The sequence below is a fragment of the Cuculus canorus genome, chromosome 15 (genome assembly GCF_017976375.1).
Source record: "Cuculus canorus isolate bCucCan1 chromosome 15, bCucCan1.pri, whole genome shotgun sequence".
Classification (NCBI taxonomy): domain Eukaryota; kingdom Metazoa; phylum Chordata; class Aves; order Cuculiformes; family Cuculidae; genus Cuculus; species Cuculus canorus.
In genome coordinates, this window is record NC_071415.1 from 15,042,069 (window position 1) to 15,065,408 (window position 23,340).

The 23,340-nt window shown below is 39.6% G+C and overlaps 1 protein-coding gene across 2 annotated transcripts in view; it reads right to left on the minus strand.

The window, feature by feature from the left end:
* OTOA (otoancorin) overlaps nt 1–23,340 on the minus strand; it is a 41,462-nt gene that overhangs the window by 6,898 nt on the left and 11,224 nt on the right. For both annotated transcript variants that reach the window (XM_054080791.1, XM_009566063.2), the window contains 15 exons: nt 22,138–22,244; nt 21,557–21,696; nt 19,139–19,262; nt 17,817–18,032; nt 17,113–17,280; nt 16,659–16,799; nt 16,025–16,080; nt 15,532–15,649; nt 14,949–15,022; nt 13,273–13,408; nt 11,717–11,907; nt 9,936–10,029; nt 8,660–8,789; nt 4,995–5,182; nt 1,270–1,425 (listed from right to left, as the gene is read on the minus strand). In XM_054080791.1, the coding sequence (XP_053936766.1) occupies nt 1,270–1,425; nt 4,995–5,182; nt 8,660–8,789; nt 9,936–10,029; nt 11,717–11,907; nt 13,273–13,408; nt 14,949–15,022; nt 15,532–15,649; nt 16,025–16,080; nt 16,659–16,799; nt 17,113–17,280; nt 17,817–18,032; nt 19,139–19,262; nt 21,557–21,696; nt 22,138–22,244 (2,039 nt within the window). The remainder of the gene's footprint in view (nt 1–1,269; nt 1,426–4,994; nt 5,183–8,659; nt 8,790–9,935; nt 10,030–11,716; nt 11,908–13,272; nt 13,409–14,948; nt 15,023–15,531; nt 15,650–16,024; nt 16,081–16,658; nt 16,800–17,112; nt 17,281–17,816; nt 18,033–19,138; nt 19,263–21,556; nt 21,697–22,137; nt 22,245–23,340) is intronic.

The following is a 23,340-nucleotide window of genomic DNA, read 5'->3' on the forward strand; positions in this document are numbered from 1 at the left end:
GTCACCACCTACATGTGGCACTGAAACAATGCATTGCTATACAACCACTTCCCCAGTGCAAGGGATTTGAAAACGCTCTGCGCCTCTTCTGCTGGGTCGCAAGTGATGAAATGCTTCATCAGAAGAAACCAATACTCAATCACCTAGTAGAATTGCCCAATTCAATTAATTTGCTAGAAGAAAACGAATTACTGAAGGGGATCAATATGAAATTTTTAGTTTTTCTAATAGTCAGGTCTTGTCTTATTTAAGTGTGATACGTAGGTGCTGATCTGTGTTTAGGACTAATTTTCGGGTATGAATGGGATATGGATACCAAAATACTTTTACAAGCCCAAGTCATTTAGGATGGTGCTCATCCTAACAAAACCATTTAAAAACTGTATTCCTAGCTTAATCCTGACACCAGGGCATCCTCCAAAAGCAGGGAAAGAAACAAGCATCTTCTGAGATTTCCTAATCTTTCCACTATGCTGAGCTTCAAACGACTAGCTTGAACTAGCTGCCTAACTTGTAGACAACTAAAGTTAGTCAGGAAGAATCTCTTCTAACCAGCTATTCCCTCTGACAGCAGGAAACCTCAAAAGCCAATCAGTATTTTACAAAATCCCCTCAGGGTCTTCCTTCTGATGGTGCTCTTCAGAGCAAGGATCTGTTAAACAGATTTGTGGTGTTCTGCCCAAGCTGGCTGCCACCACACCAGCGTCCGTGCAACCAAGGAGCCCTGATGTTCTGGGTCACAGAGTCAGGAGTGTGCTGCCAATTGCACGTATAAATAAAAGCTTTTTATTACAAAAGACCCCTCGACATAAGTAGAAGCTATCCAAGGAAAGGAAGATGAGAGGAGCATACTGGCTAATCGCTTAGGCTTCTAGGGCAACGGATGCTGGAACTGGGGGCACGTTACCCTCGTCAGTGATTACTCTCAGTTAGGAAGGGCTAATATCTCCTGGCATCAGTGTTTGTTCTGAGGCCAGTGTAAGAGGAACTGCTGACCTTGTTCCTACTACTTAGTGGGCAAGTGATAAAGAAGATACTCGTCACTACCCCAACTAATAGTGATTGATGTCTCTTGGCCATCTCACGGGACCAGCAGCCAGGCAGACATCAGCGCTGACCTACCTGCCCACTTTCACTTGGGTCACAGCTGCAGAAAAGCAGCAGGGAGTAGTGTGAATTGCTGGGTCTGTTTCCTAGGCAATTCCAGGACTTCAGTTCCCAAGGGCATGAATCCAGAGCCTTTCACCAGGAGTACAATCAATAACATACCTGGGTAAAAGTCCATTCTGTTTGCTGACTAAGTACAGAAATGGTGTCAATTGAATGCAAATCCAGCTCTTTGATTTCATTTTCAGTGAGTGCCAGAGCAATGCGGCCCAGAGAAACAATGTGGTAACTCTTCCAGTCTGGCAGGGAACCCCAAACCTTTAAAAGAGATTCATTAATGGAGAGTGTTGTTAGACCATTACGAATCTTCCTCTACACCCACTGTTCTCAAAACCCTTGGTTTTAAAATACCCTAAGACAGATAGCTAATTCTTAAATGTCTGATTTCTAGTTAGTCTGCATACAATACTAAATTAAAAGATCTCTGTAAAAACAGAGAAATAAGTATGATATCTTCTATACCAGTACCAATGTATTTAAACTGACAAGTTCCACTGCTTTTAACATTATCTGTGATACAGTTGCAGCGATTCAAAAGCCGACACAGATAAGCCCTAAGAAAATTTTGATTTCAGGAAAAGGTCTCCTGGAATAAGGAATAATGGAAGTCCATCAAGAGCTGAATTTGCAGAGGCCAGAACTGTCCATTATGTTTAGTTGGAAATGATAGAAGATGATAGTCAGTGGTCAGCATCTTTCAGGAGGTGGCCAACTGTCTTTAAAAAAAAAAAAAAAAAGACACTGGCTTTTGGTTGGAGGAAGGGACTTGAACAAGAGAGGCTGACATCAGGGGAAAAAAGAGCTCCCTTTAAATGTCTCATGTACTTCAGCAACTTGGCACTATGCCAGTCAGCGCATGACAGTTATCTAGTACATCATTGTGCTGCTAGCTCCACATCAGAAAATAAAACAAAAAGCCAGTCCTGGGCTAAGTTGATCATTCAGGCTCTTTGTTCCATGGAAATATTTATTCCATTTCCAGAATAGCTAATATTTAACTTAAGTTCAAAAAATTAGGAAGGTAAAAGTTAGTAAGGACTTGCTGAAGGAATATCTCTGCAGTTGCCTACTAAACAGTATCTGCATCTTCAGATTCGGTACATCTGCATCTTTACGAACAACTTGCATAAAATAAAGAAAAGGGGACAGATCTCCGGACTAAAACACTCCTTATGCAGACTTGCAGTCCATCTGCTGTTCATACCAACGCAAATATCCAACACAGAGCAGCCTCACGACTGACAAGGTGCTTTTCTCAACTACAGCACCCAGGTTAAGGCTTTGTTTAAGAGATGCTTTGCTGGACCTCAGCTCAGTCAGGAATTTCCACCGGATCTTTCATGTTGGTTTTGCGATGTCATAAAGAAACAGAAAAAGGGTCTAAGCCTGGGAAATTTCAATCTTTTTCAAAGAAAATAAATAGCAAAAAGCATTAGCCCAATTTTAAAGCTCTTAATTCTCTAGCTTAAGAGATACATGAAACACATGCAGTCAAAAATGTCATGTGTCTATTTCCTGATGTAGGTCATAAACTACAGAATTTGAAGTCCTTCATAAACAGTATTATCCAACAGTGCTGGATAAATCTCAGGCATAACGATATAAATAACAAAACACGTGAAACTGAAACACTCTTTTGTCCTCATTCACCTAGAAACTACAGATCCACACATCTGCTACCACCACAGAGCTTGGAGACCTTCCACTTACAAGTGAGCTAAGCTTCTTACTTTCATTAAGACACCATCTGATAACTAGACTTTTTGAATTAGTTTGGGACCATGAGTAGTATGCAGTTTGTTTTAGGGAAAATCAATCAATTTGAGAGAAATTAAAGCTGGCTTAATCAAACCTTTAATCAAAGATGCCCTTTAGTTAATAACATAACAGCATTTTATGCACATAATTTTAAAGGGCTGCAGTTGCTTTGCCTGTACTATCTGATTTCTTATGCTTCTCCTTCAGTGTAACACCATATTGCATTTTGCAAATTAATATATAGGAAGTCTGTCTTTGTCTAGCTGCAATCTGTCTTACAAACAGTCACACAGAATATAGTTTCATTCAGCGCACTACAGATTTGCATATCTTTGAACTGAATATAGCTGGGATATGACTGTATTGCCCTTGCTGACAACTTCCCTACAACAAGATATCTCTCTGCAAGCGTACCATTATGTTATGCTGCTGTAAAATATTTTACTTCCCACTATCTCAGATGTGCACTGCTTTTATTTTATTTTAGGATTTTTTTCCCCCCCTTCTTCTACTCACGTCTCTATGCTGAAAGAGGGAAGCTGTCTTGGGAAAAATGCTTTTGATGCAGTGGGCTGTTGTCCTACTGCAACAAGGTGGCAGAGATAGAATTGAGTGAGTCACCATTGCTTTTGGAAATCCGGTTAGCGCCACTTCTCTCCAAACACCTGCAGTTCAGGAGTTTTAAAAGCTGAGCTTCACTGCTAAAAACTGCACTGTTGGCCTTAATCTACTCAAAAGTCATGGTCAGCACCACTACTCTGGTTGCTGCTGCTGCTTTAATGAGATGCTGCCTATGTCCCCCCCGTCCCCTGCTCCTGCTTTCCTCCAGAGGTCACAGCCCTCGGATCTCCAAGCATCTGCACTTGCACTACTTGCAGCCAACTGCACTTATAGATGTTTCATAACCTCATTCTGTCAGAATGATCTGATGGAGCCTAAAAAGGACTTTTAAAATGTTGGATCATTTTGACAGATAGGATTACAGAGTAGCAAGCCATGCAGAGATGGAAGCAGAGAGCAGATAACCTCTAGCAGATGCTTGTGACAAGAAATTGAGGATAGGCTGCGGATGGTAACCGTGAGGATGGTAACTACTGTGAGGTTTTCTGCAACCAAAACAACTTGTCTGACTGCACCATAAGGCTCTTCCTCGCTGACACAAAAACATGTTTGGGACAATACCTGTTCCCTGCCAGTATAAGCAACCACAAAGCAGCAAGAGGAGGTCACCCCTAGGGAGGGGTGCAGCATCAACAGTGAGGTCTGATTTCTCTCCCAGCCCACCGCTGGCCAAGGCAGCGCTGCTTGGAGCCCAAACACCTTACGGATGCTCTGCCCGACACAATGTGCTGAACTGCACCAGAACTCTGCTCTCAGTACTCCGACACAGATCCTGCGCTGCAGTGCCAGACAAGGAGAAGCTTTAGTCCCAGCCTCCTACGCTGCTGATTCAGAGCTAAGACTAGAGCCCTGTTCCTCTCCATTCGTCTACAGCCTGGGAAAGACAGAGGCCCTGTCTCTGCTGTGTTTCTTGCGCTCGCCAGTGACATCCTAGTAAAGACATTAAATGCATGTGGTTCTTTATTCCTTCCTAACATTTCTGACTGATGGTTTGTCCCTGCCCCTGACAAAAAGGTGGGAGAATGAGCTTTATGCAGCTAAAACCAATGTCTTTCAGTCAGTCTGGTTTTATACCGCTGTAAACTATATTTAACATTGATGTAGACACTTTAACACTCTGCTTAATTCTCAACAGGCTGATTAACAGCCTTTAGCACTGCTTGCTCATACTTCATTTATGAAAGAAAACTGAGACGCAAGCAACTGAAAAGCAATTAAAAAGTAAAAGCACTTAAGTTTTTCAGCTGCAAATAGCTCAGAATTACTTGCTTGCTGACTCTGAAGCAAGGGGAACCTTCTACCACCATCTCACATTATTTTTCCAGTAAACAATAGATATTCTTGCAGCACTAGTGACGTTGCCATAGCACAGCTATTTTGGAATGGCATAGTTCAACAACACAAATCAAATTACGGATTTAATTTTCCTTCACAGACAGGATAATTACCTGCTTGGCTTTCTCCTTCAAGGCAATAAGCTGGGAGCTCTTAAAACCTGAGATAGTCCCAAGAAGTTCCACGTTTTTGTCAAAAGTCCCTGCGTCCATGCATTTCAGTTCCTGAACTGACCAGAAAACATTTGCTTTTGCTAATTTAATAATTTCATCTGAAGAAGGAGCTCTGGTTCCCAGGCAGTCTAGGAAAAAAAAGTCAAATAGCAAGAGTTTTCTTCAAGGAGATTGAAAAAGGAAAATCAAAGCCATGTAGAGTTTTAAGAGTGCGGTAGACTATTAATTAACTGCAGCTCATGAGATATTGATAAACTAATTATCTTGCCATGAAATAATTTCCTTAAATATTTACACTGTTAATATCCTGGATGTAAAACTAGAATTTGCCTGACTTGCAAGAAATTTGCTATATTCTTGCCTTCCAAAGGCAGTGCATGCTGGAAAAGGAAACAAGAGCAGATATATATAATATATCTCATAACAATTACAATGTAAGATGCCACAATAAAACTAAAATCTGGAGTGGGCAATAAGAGTAACCAACATCTTGCAAGTTTCGTCCAGGCCAAATTGGCTAAAGGCATCAAAAACTAGGCGGTGGCTTATTCTGAGTTAAAATCACCATTTATGGAGCTTTGCTTCAGTCAGAATGAAATGCGAATCTTCAAGGATGCCCTTGGTGGAAGTCTTCATATAGCTACGGCGCTTCACACAAAAACGCTGCAGCTGTATAAACTTCTCCACGTTCAAACAACACACGTGTGAACCCAGCTCAACAGGAAAGTAACAGGCACAAGAGGTCTTTTTACTCTGAAATACTCTGACAAAGATATACGTCTTTTAAGACTTGCCTGACATTTAAACAAGGTGAAGACGGAAGCTGGATGTGCCAGAGCAGCATGGTGCTTATTCTGTATGTCAAGCAGGCTGTTAAAATGTCAGGATCTAGATAGGGCTGTTCGCTTACAACAGAACTGTTTGGACAGACAAACTCCATTTAAAAATCTTACATATAGCCAGGTTCAGGTTCTATGCATAATAAACCAAAACAGTTTCCATTGTGTGTTTTAACAAATCCTGGACTTTGTTGGCGCAATCTACCTCTATTACTGATGGAAAGTAGAAATTTGAATCCTAATGTGATTGCTTACTGCTCTCTCTTCTGTCACTAATTCAGGAAATCTTTATTAAACAATTATCTAAACCAAACAATCCCTACATGTCTTCAGATACGGTCATTACCAGCAAAAAGCAAGAATTTTACAGATGTGCCTGAGCTACGCTCCCTCGATAAATAAACTAAAGCGAGGATGTACATAGTAGATTTGTACTTTGAAAGGAGGCAGAGAAGGGATTTATTTGCATCAAATAAAGCTGCAGTAGTGGGTAGAACACTGAAAAGACTGAATGTGTTGAGCAAACGAAAATGTTGTTCTGCTTCCACTGTACCAGCTGATGTTCTGCTCTCCCTTTACACGCCCTCTTGTGAAGCCGCATTGTTTCATTCTCCCCTGTTGCAAAAGGTCAGCTTTTATCATGCAAATACTGCCCATCCAGACCCAGTGTCGTTCCCTTCCTCAAGACTGGAAAACCTAGTATTTTGTGTTCTCGGAAAAAACGTTGGTTTTATTATTTGTAACACACCAAATATATTGGTGCAATTACAGAGACAAATACTAATTAGACTCTTGGCTTTGCTTCCTGTATCTGATGCTACTTCACACTTCCTTTTGCTATTTAATCACATTTAGTTTGATGAAGAATATATAACGTATGCAACACCTCAATGCTTGAAGCAAGCGACTTGAATTCTTTTCCCTGCCAGGCCACTGCTTTCTGGTAGCATCTCGGACACACAACTCCTGAGTTTTGCTTCTTATGTTTCATCTCACTGTAAGCATCACCTTTGTTTTTATCGTGATGTAAACACAGATGTAGGAACTGTCACTGGTAATTACTACTGTTATAAGCTCACAACTGGACTGTGGGAAAAGCATAAGAGGAGGCTGGGAGCATGAAGAGAGCATCAGGGTTACTCTAGAGCTATTTGCATAATGCCCAAATTTCTATCTATTTACAAATTGGCCATAAAACTTTATTCCTTATTGAAAACACCATGCGAGTTCTGCTGAGCTGATAAGATTCTGTTTGGTAACAGAACTTCCATATCACACGTGGACTGCAGAAGTATATTTTCTTAGACTAAAACCAACAATCCTTCAGTTCTTCATCTCCCAGATTCCCCCTGAGCTGGATTCGTGCACCACAGCCTCAGAGCCCTGAAAGATCATTAGCTTCACTGGCAGGTTTCCACTGCCCTTGCAAAGCAGAGGAGACAGCTCCACAACCACGCTGGACCTGAGTTAGTCTGATTAGAGAAGTCTTTGGGATTCACACTGTTGTGATCGAGCCCAAAAAGAGCACGTGTAAGGATACAGTATTACTGAAATACCTGATGCCAAACCTTTAGTCCTGTGGCCCATGTCTAAAGAAATACGGCTTATGATCAGATGGTTTACTTATCAAAGGAAGAGTGGATTTCACGCATAGAGCTGGACTAATACTCTGCTATTCTCCCAGCTCGATTCTGCTTTTTTAGAGCATGATAATTGTGTAATGACTCCTCTGATCAACAGACGTCATGTTTTTTTTTCCAGCTATGCAAAAATACAACTCTGTAGAGCACCCTCTGTCTCTCTCTGTATATGAATACAGCATTATCAGGAGTAAACTAATTCCCAGAGACACACACTCATCATTCATTGTTGCTGGTAGACAAGGAGATGGAATTTCATGGTGGCTCAGGGCTGGCTGACAGCTTTCAGCTGTATTCTGCTAGGCAGAGAACCAATGGAGAGATCTTCAAAGACAAATGCAGACAGTACCAAACTCCTTGAAATGTTGGGATCTAAATTCCCATTAGGGCTTTCAAAAGCCTCCCCCACAGCAGGGTACAGCACAGCTAGCTTAAAAATTCTGCCTGGGTAAACTGCAAGTAACAGAAAGAATATAGTTATTGTAATATGATAATATAGTCAAAATATGTACCTTATACAAAGAAAATGACCTATTTGTCACCAGACATTCTAGTAGATTAATTTGATTGCTAAGTAAAATACCTTTTAGATTATTACAAACTGTCCATTTGGACAAACAAAACACAGTGCCACCAACATCAGATTTAAGAACAGCTGAATCAACATATGCTCATGTCTGCCAAAAGATTAACTGTGTGGAATCTTTTGGCACAACAGTAACTTGTCATCTTCACAGCTTTTTAATTCAAGGATTTTCACTTAGATTTCACAAAGGAAAGTAAAAAATAAATGAGAAAGTCAAAATAAACAAACCCCTCTAATTCACATAATTTACTTTTCCTTTGTGTACTCAGGAACATTCCAGGAGATGCTTAACCATGCAATCCTGCAATGAAATTAAGTGTTTCAGCAACTGGTCAATGCATCAGACAACTACAGGACGAAGAGTCTCATTGTTTTTGCTAGAAGTCTGAAGGTCTTTAAGTTATTCAATGCTTTACTTTTTATTTGGCTTCTCAAAACAAGACAAGGTGAAACAAAGTCTGTTTGAACCTCACCACCACAGCCCAAAATGACACCACTGTAAATCTGGCACTTGGCACAGACAGCAGGTGAAATACTGACCAGGTCTGGTGAGAGATGATCCGATGCTGGCAGTGGCATTGGAGACAGATTCAAATACAGTTGACAGAAGCTCTTCAGCTGAAGAAATTGGTCCAATTGTATTTGCTATTTGTAAAATGATATCAGGGAACTTGAAAAGGAAAGAAAGAATAAATAAGATTCATTTCTTTCAATCAATTTGCAGAGAAAGACTTGTGCAGACCTCAGCGAAGTAGGGGTTAGTAACAGCTTCCTATTTATGCAGATGTTTCAGAAGAGAGGAGTAAGTGTGCTGCTGCTGAAAGGTCAACAGCGTATGTTTGGGGGTGGGAGGGGAAATTAGAAACAAAGCAAATTCTACGTCAGTCTCCCTCTTGTACGCTCTCTCAGGTTCTAGTAACACCTGAGCACTGCCTGATTGGAGTCGTCCTGTAGCAACAACTTCCAACATTTTAGCAAGTGCAGTATGGAAAGTACTAGTCTTAAATCTGTCAGGTAAGTGTAAGAATTGAAGATAGGGATCCAATTAAATTATGAGAAATAACTTTAACCTGTTCAGCTGTTATAGGCTTTCTTGACCTCTCCTCTACCCTGCTAAGAATCATAGAATAGTTTGGGCTGGAAGGGACCTTAAAGATCATCTAGTTCCAACCCCCAGTTAAAGAGTTCTATTCTGTTTGGTCAATTATAAGCATTATATTCCTGAGGAAAAGTTGCTGACTGTGCTCACATATTTCTGCTGAAGAATGAATTCCTCACTCCAGTACAATTTACTCCTATACATAAAAATTAAAAGATTATAAGAAGCTAAGAGGGCAAAGAAACTACAAAGTGCAATGCTGAGGCTATCAGTTATTACTATGTGGCGAGGCTGGCCCCAGGGCAAAGGGCCATATGAGTAAATGCTAATTTGATCTGTACGATCCCATTAGTAACAGGATAAGAAACATAACTTTATGGCTGAAAGGCAGGAGGATGGAGGGAACAACACTGCAAGGTGTGAAGTAATAAAAATGTTTGAGTCTGCAACACTTGAAACCCATTATTTTTTTCCCTACATGACAATATACAATTATCGTTGTATGTGTGCAAATAATTGTTTATACAATCATTGCTTTCAAGAACAAACCCCAGAAATTTTGATAGCACCAGGAATGTGTGAAACATTAACACATGGTCCTTGCCAAGAGAATTATTCACCTAGTTTAGGATTCAGGTTATGTAATACAGATTGCATTCACAAATCCAAATTCTAACTTTATCTTATACAAACTGAAAAACTGTAATAAAAACGTACCTTTTCAGTAAGGACGTTTAATTCCCCTTTTGACAGCAGAGCTGTGAATGGTCCAATATCTAATGTTGTTTCAGCTGACCAGTTGTTTGGGGAGCTGAAGAAATATTTTCAAAAATCATATCAATGAAGAATGTTCGCAATCAAAATTATACTAAAACTTCAGAGTTTTTCTCATACTGTGTGTTCCACAGACACTTCTAGCCAATGGGATGATTCATCACTATTAACATCAGATTGTGTTTTCTCATCCCCCTGTTATATATATAGGAAATTAGTGGAACTCTCAATATATTTGGAGAAAGCCTTCTAATATTGTGGTAATGGAGCGCCTTCTCTCCCCCAACAGTGGTAGTATTCTTAGTATCACAATGTTCAAGGAGAAATTGTTTTAAAAGTAAATTTACTATTTTCTTCATACTGCAACAATAGTCTATAAAATGGTATCAAAAGACAAGCAGAAACCTCATATCAGAATTGAAACCATCCCTTTTCCAAGAACCTTACCTTAGGACCAATGTGGCTAATACCTCAAGCAAGCAATACTTGCCAGTGCTTGCTTATAAATTAGAAAAACCTCCTTCATTCCAATATTTAACTATTTCCAGGTGTACAGGGGCTGCTCTTCATTGATGTCGGGAAACTAACTTTCCCTGATGTCAGCAGGAGCTGCGGGTGCTCAACATATGGGAAAAGCAGGTCCATGCACACTTAGAAGTGGACAGTTTCATTCTGAAAAGATTCAGTTCACAGAACAACTCAGGCAAGTAACTCAGTGTGGTACCAGTCTGCTGCCAATGCCGCCTTTTTAAAACGAAGGGACAGAAACAGAAAACATAGGTGATAGCACAGAAGATTTAAATCTATGCCTTATTAGCTTTGTATTTTTGCAGATGAATGAAATAAGAGACAGTAAATTTGAAGAGTTATGGGAGGCAGATCTAACTGCCTTGGTGAGCCACATTTAATGACACCAATGCCACTTCTGTATGAGAGCTCAATTCCATGACAGGTACCATATCTCTTGAAATAACATGCTAAATTATTTATAGGAATTTCAGGTCTTAAAAATTAAGTTCAGGTTCAGTTCCGAGTGGTGCTGGGTGTTCAAAATGTATGTAGCTTAGCACTATGCAGGTTTGGCCTGTTTGTTTGATACAAATCTGACAAATGTCAGTCTCAGTTTTCAAACACAATACATTTTTGAGAGACAATGCAAGGCAGAAACAGCTTTCGTTTTTGCATGACTGATACAGCAGTGTGGTTTCAATCAGCCTCCTAATCGAAGTCATTAATGACACCCAATATGCTGTATGCTTTGTTGCTTCAGGTGGTTGAACTCTATCCCTCTGCTTCCTCTCTAGCTCTCTCCCATTGCCACAGGTGCTTGCAGCATTTATTTCTCATCTCACATCAGCACAAGGAGTATCCCACTTCTGTTTCCCCATTCTTTGAATTCCTGCACCATTCTCTGCCTTCAACACCCTTTCTCTTGCCATACCAGAGTCTTTTTGCCTGCCTCTCCTCAAACATTACACTTGCTCTCCTTTTCCTTCAGGACTTAAGTCATACAGTGTGTACCTGGGGTTGTATTTTGTTCCCCAGTTATCACTTTACACACAAGAAGAAAAATGTCATTTAAGTGGACAGAGACACCAGGCTTGGCCAGTGATAAAAGTTGCTTTGTGTTGTTTTCATTGCCGTTCTTATCTGGGCAAAGCGAAAGGTTGGTATTTGTGTGGCTCAGCCATCAGCTTAATCAAGGTGTATGTCTAATACCTTACCCATATAACTCTAGGAGTTTGTATTTAATTTCAGTCCTCTGCTCGTGGCTGAGCTGCTGGCAGAGTTTGAATTGATGAAGGGCTGTTCCCATTGCCTTCAGGGACATTCTGCCATGCAGAAAGGCTGGAGGTAAGTAGCAGATTAAATTTCCAAGTAGGTCAACATCATATTCATCAGCAATGGAGCCGTTCTGAAATAAGAAGCATTTACCTTGTTGGCAGAGCTAATCTTGGGTTTTGCCCTGTATCAGTAAACTGCATCACAATACATTTAAGCTCTGTGACCCTTTAAGGAACAAAGACACAACAGTTTGCAGCGGCAACTTAATCTACAATTTCTGCTGAGACTGCTTTATACGTTTTCTTTTTACCAGTGCAACTGGTGATATTTAATAAGCACTTGTCAGAGCTTTCAGTGTATTCTTTATTCCATACTGAAGCACACACAAAAAATAATTAAAACTAAAACTCATGCCACAGTACCTCTATCCAGGTGACCACACAGCACCTGCACAGACAGTGAAGTTCTGCCTGCAGCAGAGCCCTCACAGGGCCCTTGTGGCAAAGAGGCCACAAGCTCTCACTGTCAGAAATCTGACAGACTTCTCAAGCAGCTGCCAAAATATGAGGTATTATTGGGCTGGTTAGTAAGTATAGGAACATGAATATTCACAGCTACATCAAAGAACCAGTTCCCCCTAAAAATTAGTCACTGCTGCAGCAGAAATCACAAAATCCTCCCGGTACCACCACGTCTCTTGCAGAGCCCCCTGTGCAATGCACAACTCTGCAGGACGAGCACTGCGTGGAGCAAGGGGGAACAGCTCCAGGTGCAAATGGATCAGGTCCAGGCTGTCCGGGCCAGTCCAATGCAGCCAGCAATGGCAATGAACAATCAACACTTTGTAACATACATAGAATCAAGGGAAATTGTTAAGGAAGCTAGGAAAGGGTTTCCTTAGGCAGGGAACAACAAAATCAAAACAGTACACCAAAAAAACCTGTAAGAATACAGATGGGTAAGTCAAGAACTTCGGTAGATAGTCACTGACATTACTGTACAAAATGCAGTGCAATAATGTGTGCAAAGAGAATCACAGAATGGCTGAGTTTGGAAGGGGCCTCTGGAGGGGACCACGTCCAACTCCCCTGCTCAAATCAGGTCAGCTACAGCAGGGGGCTTGGGGCCTCAGCACTAATTGCTTCTTTGAGCTAGGCAATGGTCTAAGCTGCTCTTGCTTGTGACGACAAGAAATTAGTATGCTGTGGTATTGCCTTTTCGGCTCTCAGACCCATCAGCGACGGTTTCACTGCACAGAAACAGAGCAGGAGAGTCTGTGTCAGGCTGCTGTCTGTATATATAGGAGACCACGAGTATGTGCATGTGGACCGGAGAGTACAAGTAGGCAAGATAAGTTTGTGATGCACCACGTGACAATGAAGGGAGAGAAAACTAATCAACCACTCTCACTTAGTTTGGAATTATCAGCGGCTAATTACAAATTGCTTGTTTTGCAGCTTCCCCTCCACTGCTAACCCCTTTTAGCCATACCTACCAAGCACTCCTGCACTTTTTGCAGGACAGCGTTCTTTTTGTGAAGGCTTGGATTCAAAAGGTCCATCTCAGTCCTCCCCAGACTTTCAATGAAAGGAACACACAAAGGGCCTGAAACATACTCCAGGTACTCGATCCTGCAGGAAGAATTCAAACAGTCCCAGAATGTAAACCTGACCTTCATACACCTCAAACCACACCCATAAAATCTGTCACAATGGAAAAATTTAGACAAGTCTGGACTTGAAAAATTATGAACTGGCCAGACCAGAAAAGTTGCAATTTATCCACACTTTACTTTAACTTGCATCTTCCAGATCATCGGCACATGAACCTCGCTTCAAAAAATGGTTAAATGCTATAAAAGTCTGAAACTGGATGAAAGTGCTCTGAGATGCTTTAACACCATGAAACAAGACTGTCTACAGTTCAGAAACATTTCCTCATTCTCCTTTTTATTAGGAATTATTCTCCAATGAATGAAGATGTGGTGGGTGGGTTAAGGACAACAAGTAGTTTTAGAGTAGGCTTCCCTTTGATCAAAGTCCAAGAAGGCCCAGCAAGTCAAACAAAATGATGCTTTTCTCCACCCAGAGTGGCAGGCAGCCTTTGCAAATAAATCCATATCCCAAAGCTGCGCAAGCTCAGCCTTACCAGGGCTGTAGGCAAAGAGCACCACAGACTCCTGATGGCCTTGAACAAGCAATATGCAATTGTTGGCCAAATAACGTAGTGCAGCAGCTTGTAGAAAGCCTTGTATTAAAGTCTCTCCATTACTATTTAATTGTTTTTAGATAGAGTAATGCCTTTGCAAACAGAATTCTTTTCTTTTCTTACTTTCTTTTCAATTAAACATATTCCAGAAAAGGAATAGTTCTCATTGCCTTTTATCCCTTTAGGCATGCAGGAAGAAAGAAATTAAAAAAAAAAAAAAAAGAGGAATTAACAAGTTGTATGATTGAGGAGTTCCTATCAAGGTACAATTATTATTTTTTTTTTTCCTAAGGAAAAAAGCTGTCAACGAATATTACTTGGCTATTTACATAATGCAGAGTTTTGCCAACTTACAAAAATGTCTTTAAACATACTGAAATGTTTTTAACCATACAGAGCAATGCACTTGAGCAGCATCTAATGGCTTTGTCTTACGTATCCACTCTCAAAAAAACCCTAAACAAATAAGCAAACCAAGTCTTAGAACCTAGGGGGCAAAAAAACCTCAACAAAACCCAAAGAAAAAATGCAGCATAAAGTTCATTTAAGTTAGTTTTGTTATTATAAACACTTATGTTCGAGGAAGTCCAACAAATTAACTCCTTTATTTTATCAGACATCAACAACAGCATAAGCCACAACATTACAAGCTTCTTCATCGCTGCCACACCACTGCACCACAATCAGTCTGCGCACAGAGCACTGCAAGGGGGACTGATTTCAAGGATGCTAAGGAATCCACAATGGTGACAAAAATGAGCTATACTAAAAGACATCAAGTATTATCAACTTTCACTCGGCAAATATTTTGGCTAGTGTCAGCGACGACTTTTATAAATTACCATTTGCTTGGATCAACAGGTTATTTGGACTGAAGAGATTATTTAAAAAGTGCTCAGAAAGACCACTCTGAATGTACTGCTGAGAACGCAGCAACTTCAGATATACGAAGATGTAACTCACGGAAGCACCAATAAGAGGAAGGGAGGAATAGATGCACTGGAGACTTTCCAAAACTTCCAAGCCAAACAATTAACCTAAAAGCCACAAAAATGTAGGATCTTAAAACATTTGGAAACTTTGAGGAAGAATGAAAATATGGTTTGTTTATGACAGCTTATAAGTTAGCATATATAAAACTGTGCATATTATCTTCAGAGACCATTTTTCTTTGGCTTTTAAGTAGTTTAGAGCTTTCTTTTTGTAGGCATCAGAGATGAAACATCTATTTGGGTGCATGAAAGCATGTTGCATGTTTTCAAAACTTATGTTTATTTCCAAACAGATTAGTCATGAACTAGCAAGTTAGAAGGACCATAGGAATTTCTTGCATTTTCTAAGTGACAAATGAAATTGTCAAAATGAGGTACGATAACAAATTCACACACAAAAGACCTAAGTGAAATATGCTAACAGACAAGTTCATGCATACAAGATTTTGAAGAAAATTAAAACAAATTAATCAAACTCTAATTTCCTACGGTTTGGATATTGAGTATTTGGAAATTGCTATGTTTATATACACAAAGTCTTTCTTTGATTTTACCTGATATGGAGAAAGGAGATGAAGATTCATTTCAAAGAACTTAAAACTGTTTAAAAAAATGTCTGTGTCCATACTTTCAATGAGTTCACAAGTTACTCCTTTGACAAGCTGTCCTGTGCTGATACAAAAAGCAAAGTTCAATCTTTTGAATATTTAAGCAGGATCTAGTCCTTACTCCCTACAACCATGTCCTAAGATACAGTTTCTTGACCACCTCTTTCCTGTTTCTTCTAACTAAAAGGCTACTGAAATAAAAAATACAATCATGTTGAAAAATATTGACTGAGCCTTAAAATACCAAAACCTCTGCAATGCTTTGATCCCGATTTTGGATTTGGAGACTCTTTTTGAAGAGGAAGGTGTATTATCCTGTGGTGTCAAGGAATGAATAAACACAACATAGTACAAAATAATCACATACTGTTTACCTCAAAGTTGTTCTCATCACAAAACTAGACTTAAACTTCATTTCAAGAAAGACTATCATCCATACCTTAGAAGGTCAATAGGGTAGTTTTTCTTAGACAGTAACTCACAGAGATACAAAGCCTGAAATTAAAGTCAGAATATTTAAAGTTAAACTTAGTTGTAACAGTAACTACTGCAACGTTTTTGTATGCTTAACTCTCTGTGTAGTCCAAAGGCATTTCTATGGTCCCGCTTGGCTGACCAAAATGTTTGGCATCCAGTGCTGGATTTCTTCTACACAAGCCAAGACTTCACTGACTGGCACGATGAGATGATGTTAAACACGTCCACGGCACACAACCACTAAATAGTTTAGGTTAGCAGGGACCTTATTATCTGGTCCAACCTTTCATCTCTCTGGACAGTCAAAGGGCTCACTAGACCTGCAAATGTCTAGTATGCTGTACCGGAAAGAGAATATTCACGTGGCAGAATCTGGAAGACTTTTAAGCTCAACATATCAATGCCTCCCTTTCCATAGCTCTGTCTCAAAATGCTGCTTAGGCTCTAAATGACTTCTGATTGTTTATGTTAAGATACATTTGGAGCAGTTTATTCCTTTTACGTTTGTTTCTTGAACATATATGTATCTCAGCACTTTTCCTATTCTCCCATCATACTAAACTGCAGTGGAATGGGAACTGCAAAATATTTTTTACCTGGCTTCTTCTTAGTTCTTTTTCTTTCATCATTGAAGAATTATATCCAGTCTGTTTCCATAAACTGGCAAGAGATACTTCTTTAAAGAAAGATCCTTGTATGTCTTTGACTGATGAAGAAAAATCTTCAGATGCAGTTATCTAAAAAGAGAAACAGATAAATATGTGGCATTTCAGAACTGATGCTTAGATTTACAGGATTTGCTCTTCTTTCTATTCTGTGTAATATTTCTCTTAAGAGGATAAAAGAAAAACATGTCAGTATTAAAAATACCACGGAACTAAGCAAGAGAGAGCCTTCAAAATGTACTTGGTGTTAGGGAAAAACATTAGGAATGTTAACCCTTGAGCTAAAACATACATCTTGGTGACAACATTCTAAATCATGCTCTGCATATCTGGTTATTGTGCTGTTGTGCAGAGAGATCCGTTACACCCTTGAGTTTATAATCACCTTCCTGAGGATTCCTTGTTGTTGTGTAGGTGACAAGTCAGATAAGTATTGGGATGTTGTGCCTCGAATAATCTGAGAAAGCTCCTTTGGGTTCATGCTGTAGAATGACTGGGTGCTAATACCGGTTACCAAGGCGCCCATTTGACTAACGTTATAAAATGATAAAGCCTGCAAAGAGTAGAAACAAAACCTAAGTTTTCTGGCTTGTGAACAGAAAATATATTTTAAAAAGAAATGTTAATAAATAAATTGAAACTAATATTGTTGAATTCTTAATATATTTCTTGCTTGGGAATGCACTTTCTTCAGATTTCTTTCAACTGAGACAAGCCCGTCCACGGAACAAACGTGACAATTTTCTAAAAGGCTCCTATTTAGCAGCTTCAGAGAGGACCCCCATTCCCTCTAGTACAGTATGTTCCGCTATATAGTCTGGGATCTCTGATCATGCAAATTCTGTTTAGGGCAGTGACACAGACAAAATAATATACACAGCTACCAAATACAAATAGTCATTCTCTCTGTTATTAGAGAATTACTTTGGGAGGTATAGTCTTGGATGTGTTTTTTGATTTAAACAACATTTTTCAGACCACTAACAGTCCTAAAAAGAAGTTTTGTACTAAACTTTTCAAAATCTATGACTATCATCGAGAAAAAAACATTTCATTTTTAAAAGATAGGAAAGCTGTTATCAGAAGTACCTTTTCATAAGAGAGGTATTTACTGGACAATATCATAACTTGGCTTTTTGCCCACCCAGAGACTTGGTTTAATGTTGCAATAGCATTATGCACCGCTTCAGGTGACAAAGATTCCAGCTGACTTGAAGTTAGTCCAACTACAGCATCTGACAGAGATCCAAGGATATCATTCAACGTCTGGTTTTGCATGGCAATGTTCAGGAGTTGAGATTTGAGCTAAAGTAAACAAAAAAAAAAGCAGATGGGAAAATAAAAATCTTCCAAGAACCGATTTCCATTACCACCCAAAAGTTTAACTGGAGTTTTTTGGAATAGGTACTGGCAAACCACTTAGTGACCACATACTTCATAAAAATACAAATATAGAACCACAGTTGTGAAAAGAATATGGAATAGGAGGAAATAGAATGAGAAAAGAATGAGCACTGCAAAAAACCGAAACCAACATCACACCAAAATGGGCCTTTATACCTTATTATTATAGGCTCAAGAAATATTTCCACTTATTTCTTAGACATCAGTAATTCTTCAGTCTTTTCTTTCCATATTCAAGAAGAGTCCCTCCTCCTTCTCTGTTTTCAGGATTAGATTATTATCCTGATTTCAGCTGAGAAGGAGTTAATTTTATTCCCAGTAGCTGCTGTGTTTTGGAGTTAGTATTGAGAATAATGTTGATGATACATATTGTTTTAGTCGTTGCCAGGTGATATTTATGTTCAACTGGGACAGATTTATTTTTCTTCCCAGCAGCTTCTGTTTTTCAGATGTGGTGTAAGAAGAGTGTTGATAACACAGGGATGTTTTCGTTACTGCTGAGCAGTGCTTGCACAGAGCCAAGGCCACTTCTGCTCCTCCACCACCCCAGCAGGGAGTGCTGAGGTGTACAAAGGGCTGAGAGGGGACATGGCTGGGACAGCTGACCCCAACTGCCCACAGTGATATTTCATATCACACGGTGTCATGCTCAGCATATAAAGCTGGGGGAAGAAGAAGGAAGGGGGAAACATTTGGAGTGATGGTGTTAGTCTTCCCAAGTAACCCTTACGCATGATGGAGCCCCGCTTTTCTGGGAATGGCTGAACACCTGCCTGGCAATGGGCAGGAGTGAATTAATTCTTTATTTTGCTTTGCTTGTGTGAGCAGCTTTTGCTTTACCTCTTAAATTGCCTTTATCTCATCTCAGGATTCCTCCCATTTTTACTCTTTTGATTCTCTCCCTCATCCTGCCAGGGGGGAGAGCAAGCGAGTGGCTGTGTAAGGCTTAGTTGCCTGCTGCGGTTAAACCACGACAGCTAGGCAAGAAGAACAAGTACTGTACCCACCTTCTGAACCTCAGCCTGGAAACCTCTCAACTGACTGCATTTAATCATTTGATGAAGTAAAGCCCGGGCCACAGCTGCATCCATCTGTTCTGTGTCATCATAAAAGCAGACCAGAAGACCCAGCCTATATAGAAGAAATACATTAGCTACCTTCTGACATAAAAGGTGTCACTCTCAGGAAACTGAAATATCGTATGGTATAGTCTACTTATGCTCAAAACTCAAGTGATTTCTGTTTGTCACTAGTGCCTTAAATTGTAATCTTAAACTCCACATAGCCTGAAACTGGGGAACGAAACATATGCACTGTTCCCTGTATTCGGCTGAACTCTATCTAGATTGCTTGCACTGTCAAAAATTTAACTTTTCTGGTTCCGTTTGTCCATGGTTGGATTTTCCCAGCTAATGACACCACTACCCTTGGCAGAATTCGCAGTATAATCTCCACTTTGTAAAGGATGGAGGACTGCTACTAAGTCTCTACAAGTGGCTTGCTGAGTTGTTTCGAACCCGAAATCCTGCTTGGATTTGACATGCGCCATAACTCACTCATGTGTCAGCAGAGCAGCTAGTGCGTTATATGCCTCTTTATCATTTCAGGTTTAAACAAAGCCAGCTGTATTTCACATCAAACATATGACTGGCCGACGGTCGGAGACCTGTCCCACTCAACACTGGTTAGGAGCAAACGTGTGGAGGTTCACTGTCTCAGTTGTGCCAGCACAGCAGTCTGCAAGGCAGCACTGCGAATCAGATGTGGAACTCATGTTTCTTCACAGCACCCGTGCTGTAATATTTAAGTCAGTATTTCCATTAACCTCTGTAAAACACAACCGCAGCCACATGTGGTGGAGAGCAGCAGTTCTGCCACTAAGGGCAGTGCCTGCTGTAGGTGGCCTTCTGACTCGGGCCTTGTGCTTATTTACTGCCATGACCTGCAGCCCTGCAAAGAAAGAGCTCTGAATTGCATATGATGCACTTTATAGGGATGAGTTCGTTTGTAGTAGGACAATGCTGCAGCACCATCACAAACCCGGTGAAATTCTGCAGCACAGAAAGGTTTAGCTTTTGGTTCCTCTAGTCTTTCAACAACAAACTGCTTAGCAATATAACAAAATACTGCTTCGGCAGCCCATCTGAATTAATGGGACATCATCAAACTAATATAAAAATCAGAGAAACACCTGTAACAGCATTTTTATAACAAATAATTACCTTCTGATGCATTATTGCATAGCCACCAAGAGCTCTTCCTCTCCTTTGGGATTAGTAGCAATGAATAATATTACTTCTTAAAAGTAGAAGTGCATTTAAATCATCACTATGGTTAAAATGAGTAATATAAAATAAGTGTGTTATAAAAATGGAATATATTAAGGATTATGGAGCATGAAATTTCTCTCATCTTTGAGAATGTGGCACCTCTCACGAGTGGTAAAATAATTTTTAAGATTTCTGACACTGAAATTTAGAGTGTGGGCATAAGTCTTCTCTTGCTTACACCTCCGACAATCACCAATATTTCATGGAAGTCAGTGAGTTACATTGCAATAATGACAGGAGCTCTCAAGCCATAAAGCATATTCTCCATTAGTTTAAAGCTCCAAGGTATTCCCGAAGGAGACTACAAATAACTTCAGGCAGTGGTGTCTTGGGACTAAATGCATCCATATATAAGACAGCGTAAATGCAGATGTGGAGTACAGCACTTTCTCACACATAGCTCACGCTCTCTGCGTACTTACTAGTAAGAACACCTTATTTTAGTTTTTGTTATTATTGTTCAAGTAAGTTCACTGTTAATTTGACTGCCTTGAAAATGCAGCTTCCTGCTTACACACATCACAGTCACATGTTTAAACGTAGCTCATCTCTATCCTGCAGGACAAAGAGAACAGCAGGATGGGCTTTATAATCCTTCACTTTGTGATGTCTTTGGTAACAGCCACGTCAATTAAAAACCACTCTTAGTCCTGGCTGGCATGAGCTCGGACTTCCTCATTCAATCCTAACTGTAACATGATCTCCACCAAACACCTCCACCTTTTGTGATTCAAACAGCAAAGGCAACTCATGTCCCACTATCCCAATTAATTTTATTGCTGTCCTGTACAAGGTGAAGGAGCTTTGACTGAGACCCCACATACTGCTTCAACCCTCCTCCTAACACTACAGACAACTCCTCAGTGGAGCAGGAGACAGAGCATTAGCTGATTAGGCACACCTCCAAAATTACATAAAGTAGCAATTCTTCATTGTTGCTAAACAGGGTTGGATTTCAGCCTAGATTTTTCTGCTGGAAGGAGAAAGCTATGCCACAACAACAATTTCATCAGCTACTTATTGCTCCTCTCTTTTCTCCTTATGTATTAGTTCTCTCCACACACAGCCATAAAAGAAAAAGAAAAACAGTCTTGCCTGTAGATAGTTGAAGTGTTTCTCATATAAAACCCTGATGAGTTTATTCTTTCCAGGAAAGCTTGAGCAAGCTCTGGTGTGATATCATACACTGCGTCCAACTGCTTTGTTGCATTGTCATAGCTAATGAACACTCTTATCTGACCAATACAAACAGAATCATGTGTCAGCGTTATTATATTATTATTATATCTAATAAAATACATGTTTGACACTAATGAACTCCATTCATGGTATAGAAAAAGGGAGAAGACAGATTTGGACAATGAAGTATTTTTTAAGACAAAGCTGAGTGAGTGACTCTGTCAAACTGTCACGTATTTTGAGAGTCTCCTGTCACTGGTCCCACCAGTGCAAGTCACAGAAGTCTGATATAGACCAATAATTACGTATTAATGACAGGCACTTTCAAATGCCAAGAAAAGAATAATATTTAGTTGTCAATGGATTTGGATTCACTTTACATTTAAGAAATTAAAATATATACGCTTCTTTTTCATGTTTAAGCTGCACTTAAGTTCATATTGTTTGTAGCTGACATCCCTCGACAATGTTATATTTAACTACATTTTGTTACTTACTTCATTAAGACTAATTTTCAGAATTTCTTCTAACGGGAGATGGACCATGTATCTTCCCAAAATCCATAAGACTTCTGCACTGACCCAAGAAGTTGATTCATTGAACTCTGTTTTGTACAAATAAATACTCACTACAGTGTTATGAAAGTCAATATTTATCAAATGGATAGTACCCAGTATATTGTTATTGGTAAATAATATAAAAAACATCTGCAAACCACAAAAATCCTTAGCAGAGCAAGTCAGGTCCCCTCTATTGGCTAGATTTTAGCACCACACTTTTATGAGCTCATATATTTTTTTTTAATGAAAATGAAAAAGTGTTTCAAATGTCTCAAATTTTCCCATATGAAAATGATTAATGTTTTAGGTTGCCAAAACAGAAAATGGATAAAATGCGAGACAGGAAAAATTAAACCAATAGTATTAAATATGGAGCAGCATTTTTTAAATTCAGTTTTCCTAATCAAATATATTATTTAAGAACATCAGGAAGGCATGATACTTTATAACGCTTTATACATCTTATATATTGTTATTGATGATATCATTTATGTCAGCAATGTGCAACAGCAACAACAGAGAATTGGAAAAATCATTCATATCATTCATATACCTATACGGAAATAGGTTGGCAAAAAATACAAAGTACTGCATAACAGTTAAAAACTGTCATTCATTTAGTAACATTCTCCCAAGGACTGAAAAATGAAATCAAGATCTAAATATCCCTGTGAAAAAAGTATGGATGAGGTGAATACTCTGAGCCACAAAGACTCATGTTTTCTCCAAGGTGTCATATTCTGGATGGCTCAGTGTGTGGTAACTCCAAACATTTTCCTTAGTGGCGCTGATACAACTCTGTTAAAATAAAATCATCAGAGCACTTCGAAGAGTTTTTAGTATCTGAAAAAGCCCAGTCTATAAATATCAGAAGCTGCAGAACTCTATTAAGTAAGCGACTTTTTTGAAAACACAGATCTAAGCTCCTCAGCTGAGACAAGATGATGTTCCCGGCAGACTTGTCAGGCCTCTTTTTTTAAGTCTTATTACCTCCCATTACCAGGAACGTTAAAATAGTTGAAAGATAGGATAGAAAAGTTAAACAAACCCTACCACAATTTAGGGATGTTGACTGTGGCCTTTAGCAAAACAGTCCTGCAGTTACCAGCCATGGTAGCCGTGATCCCCCAAAACTGTTTT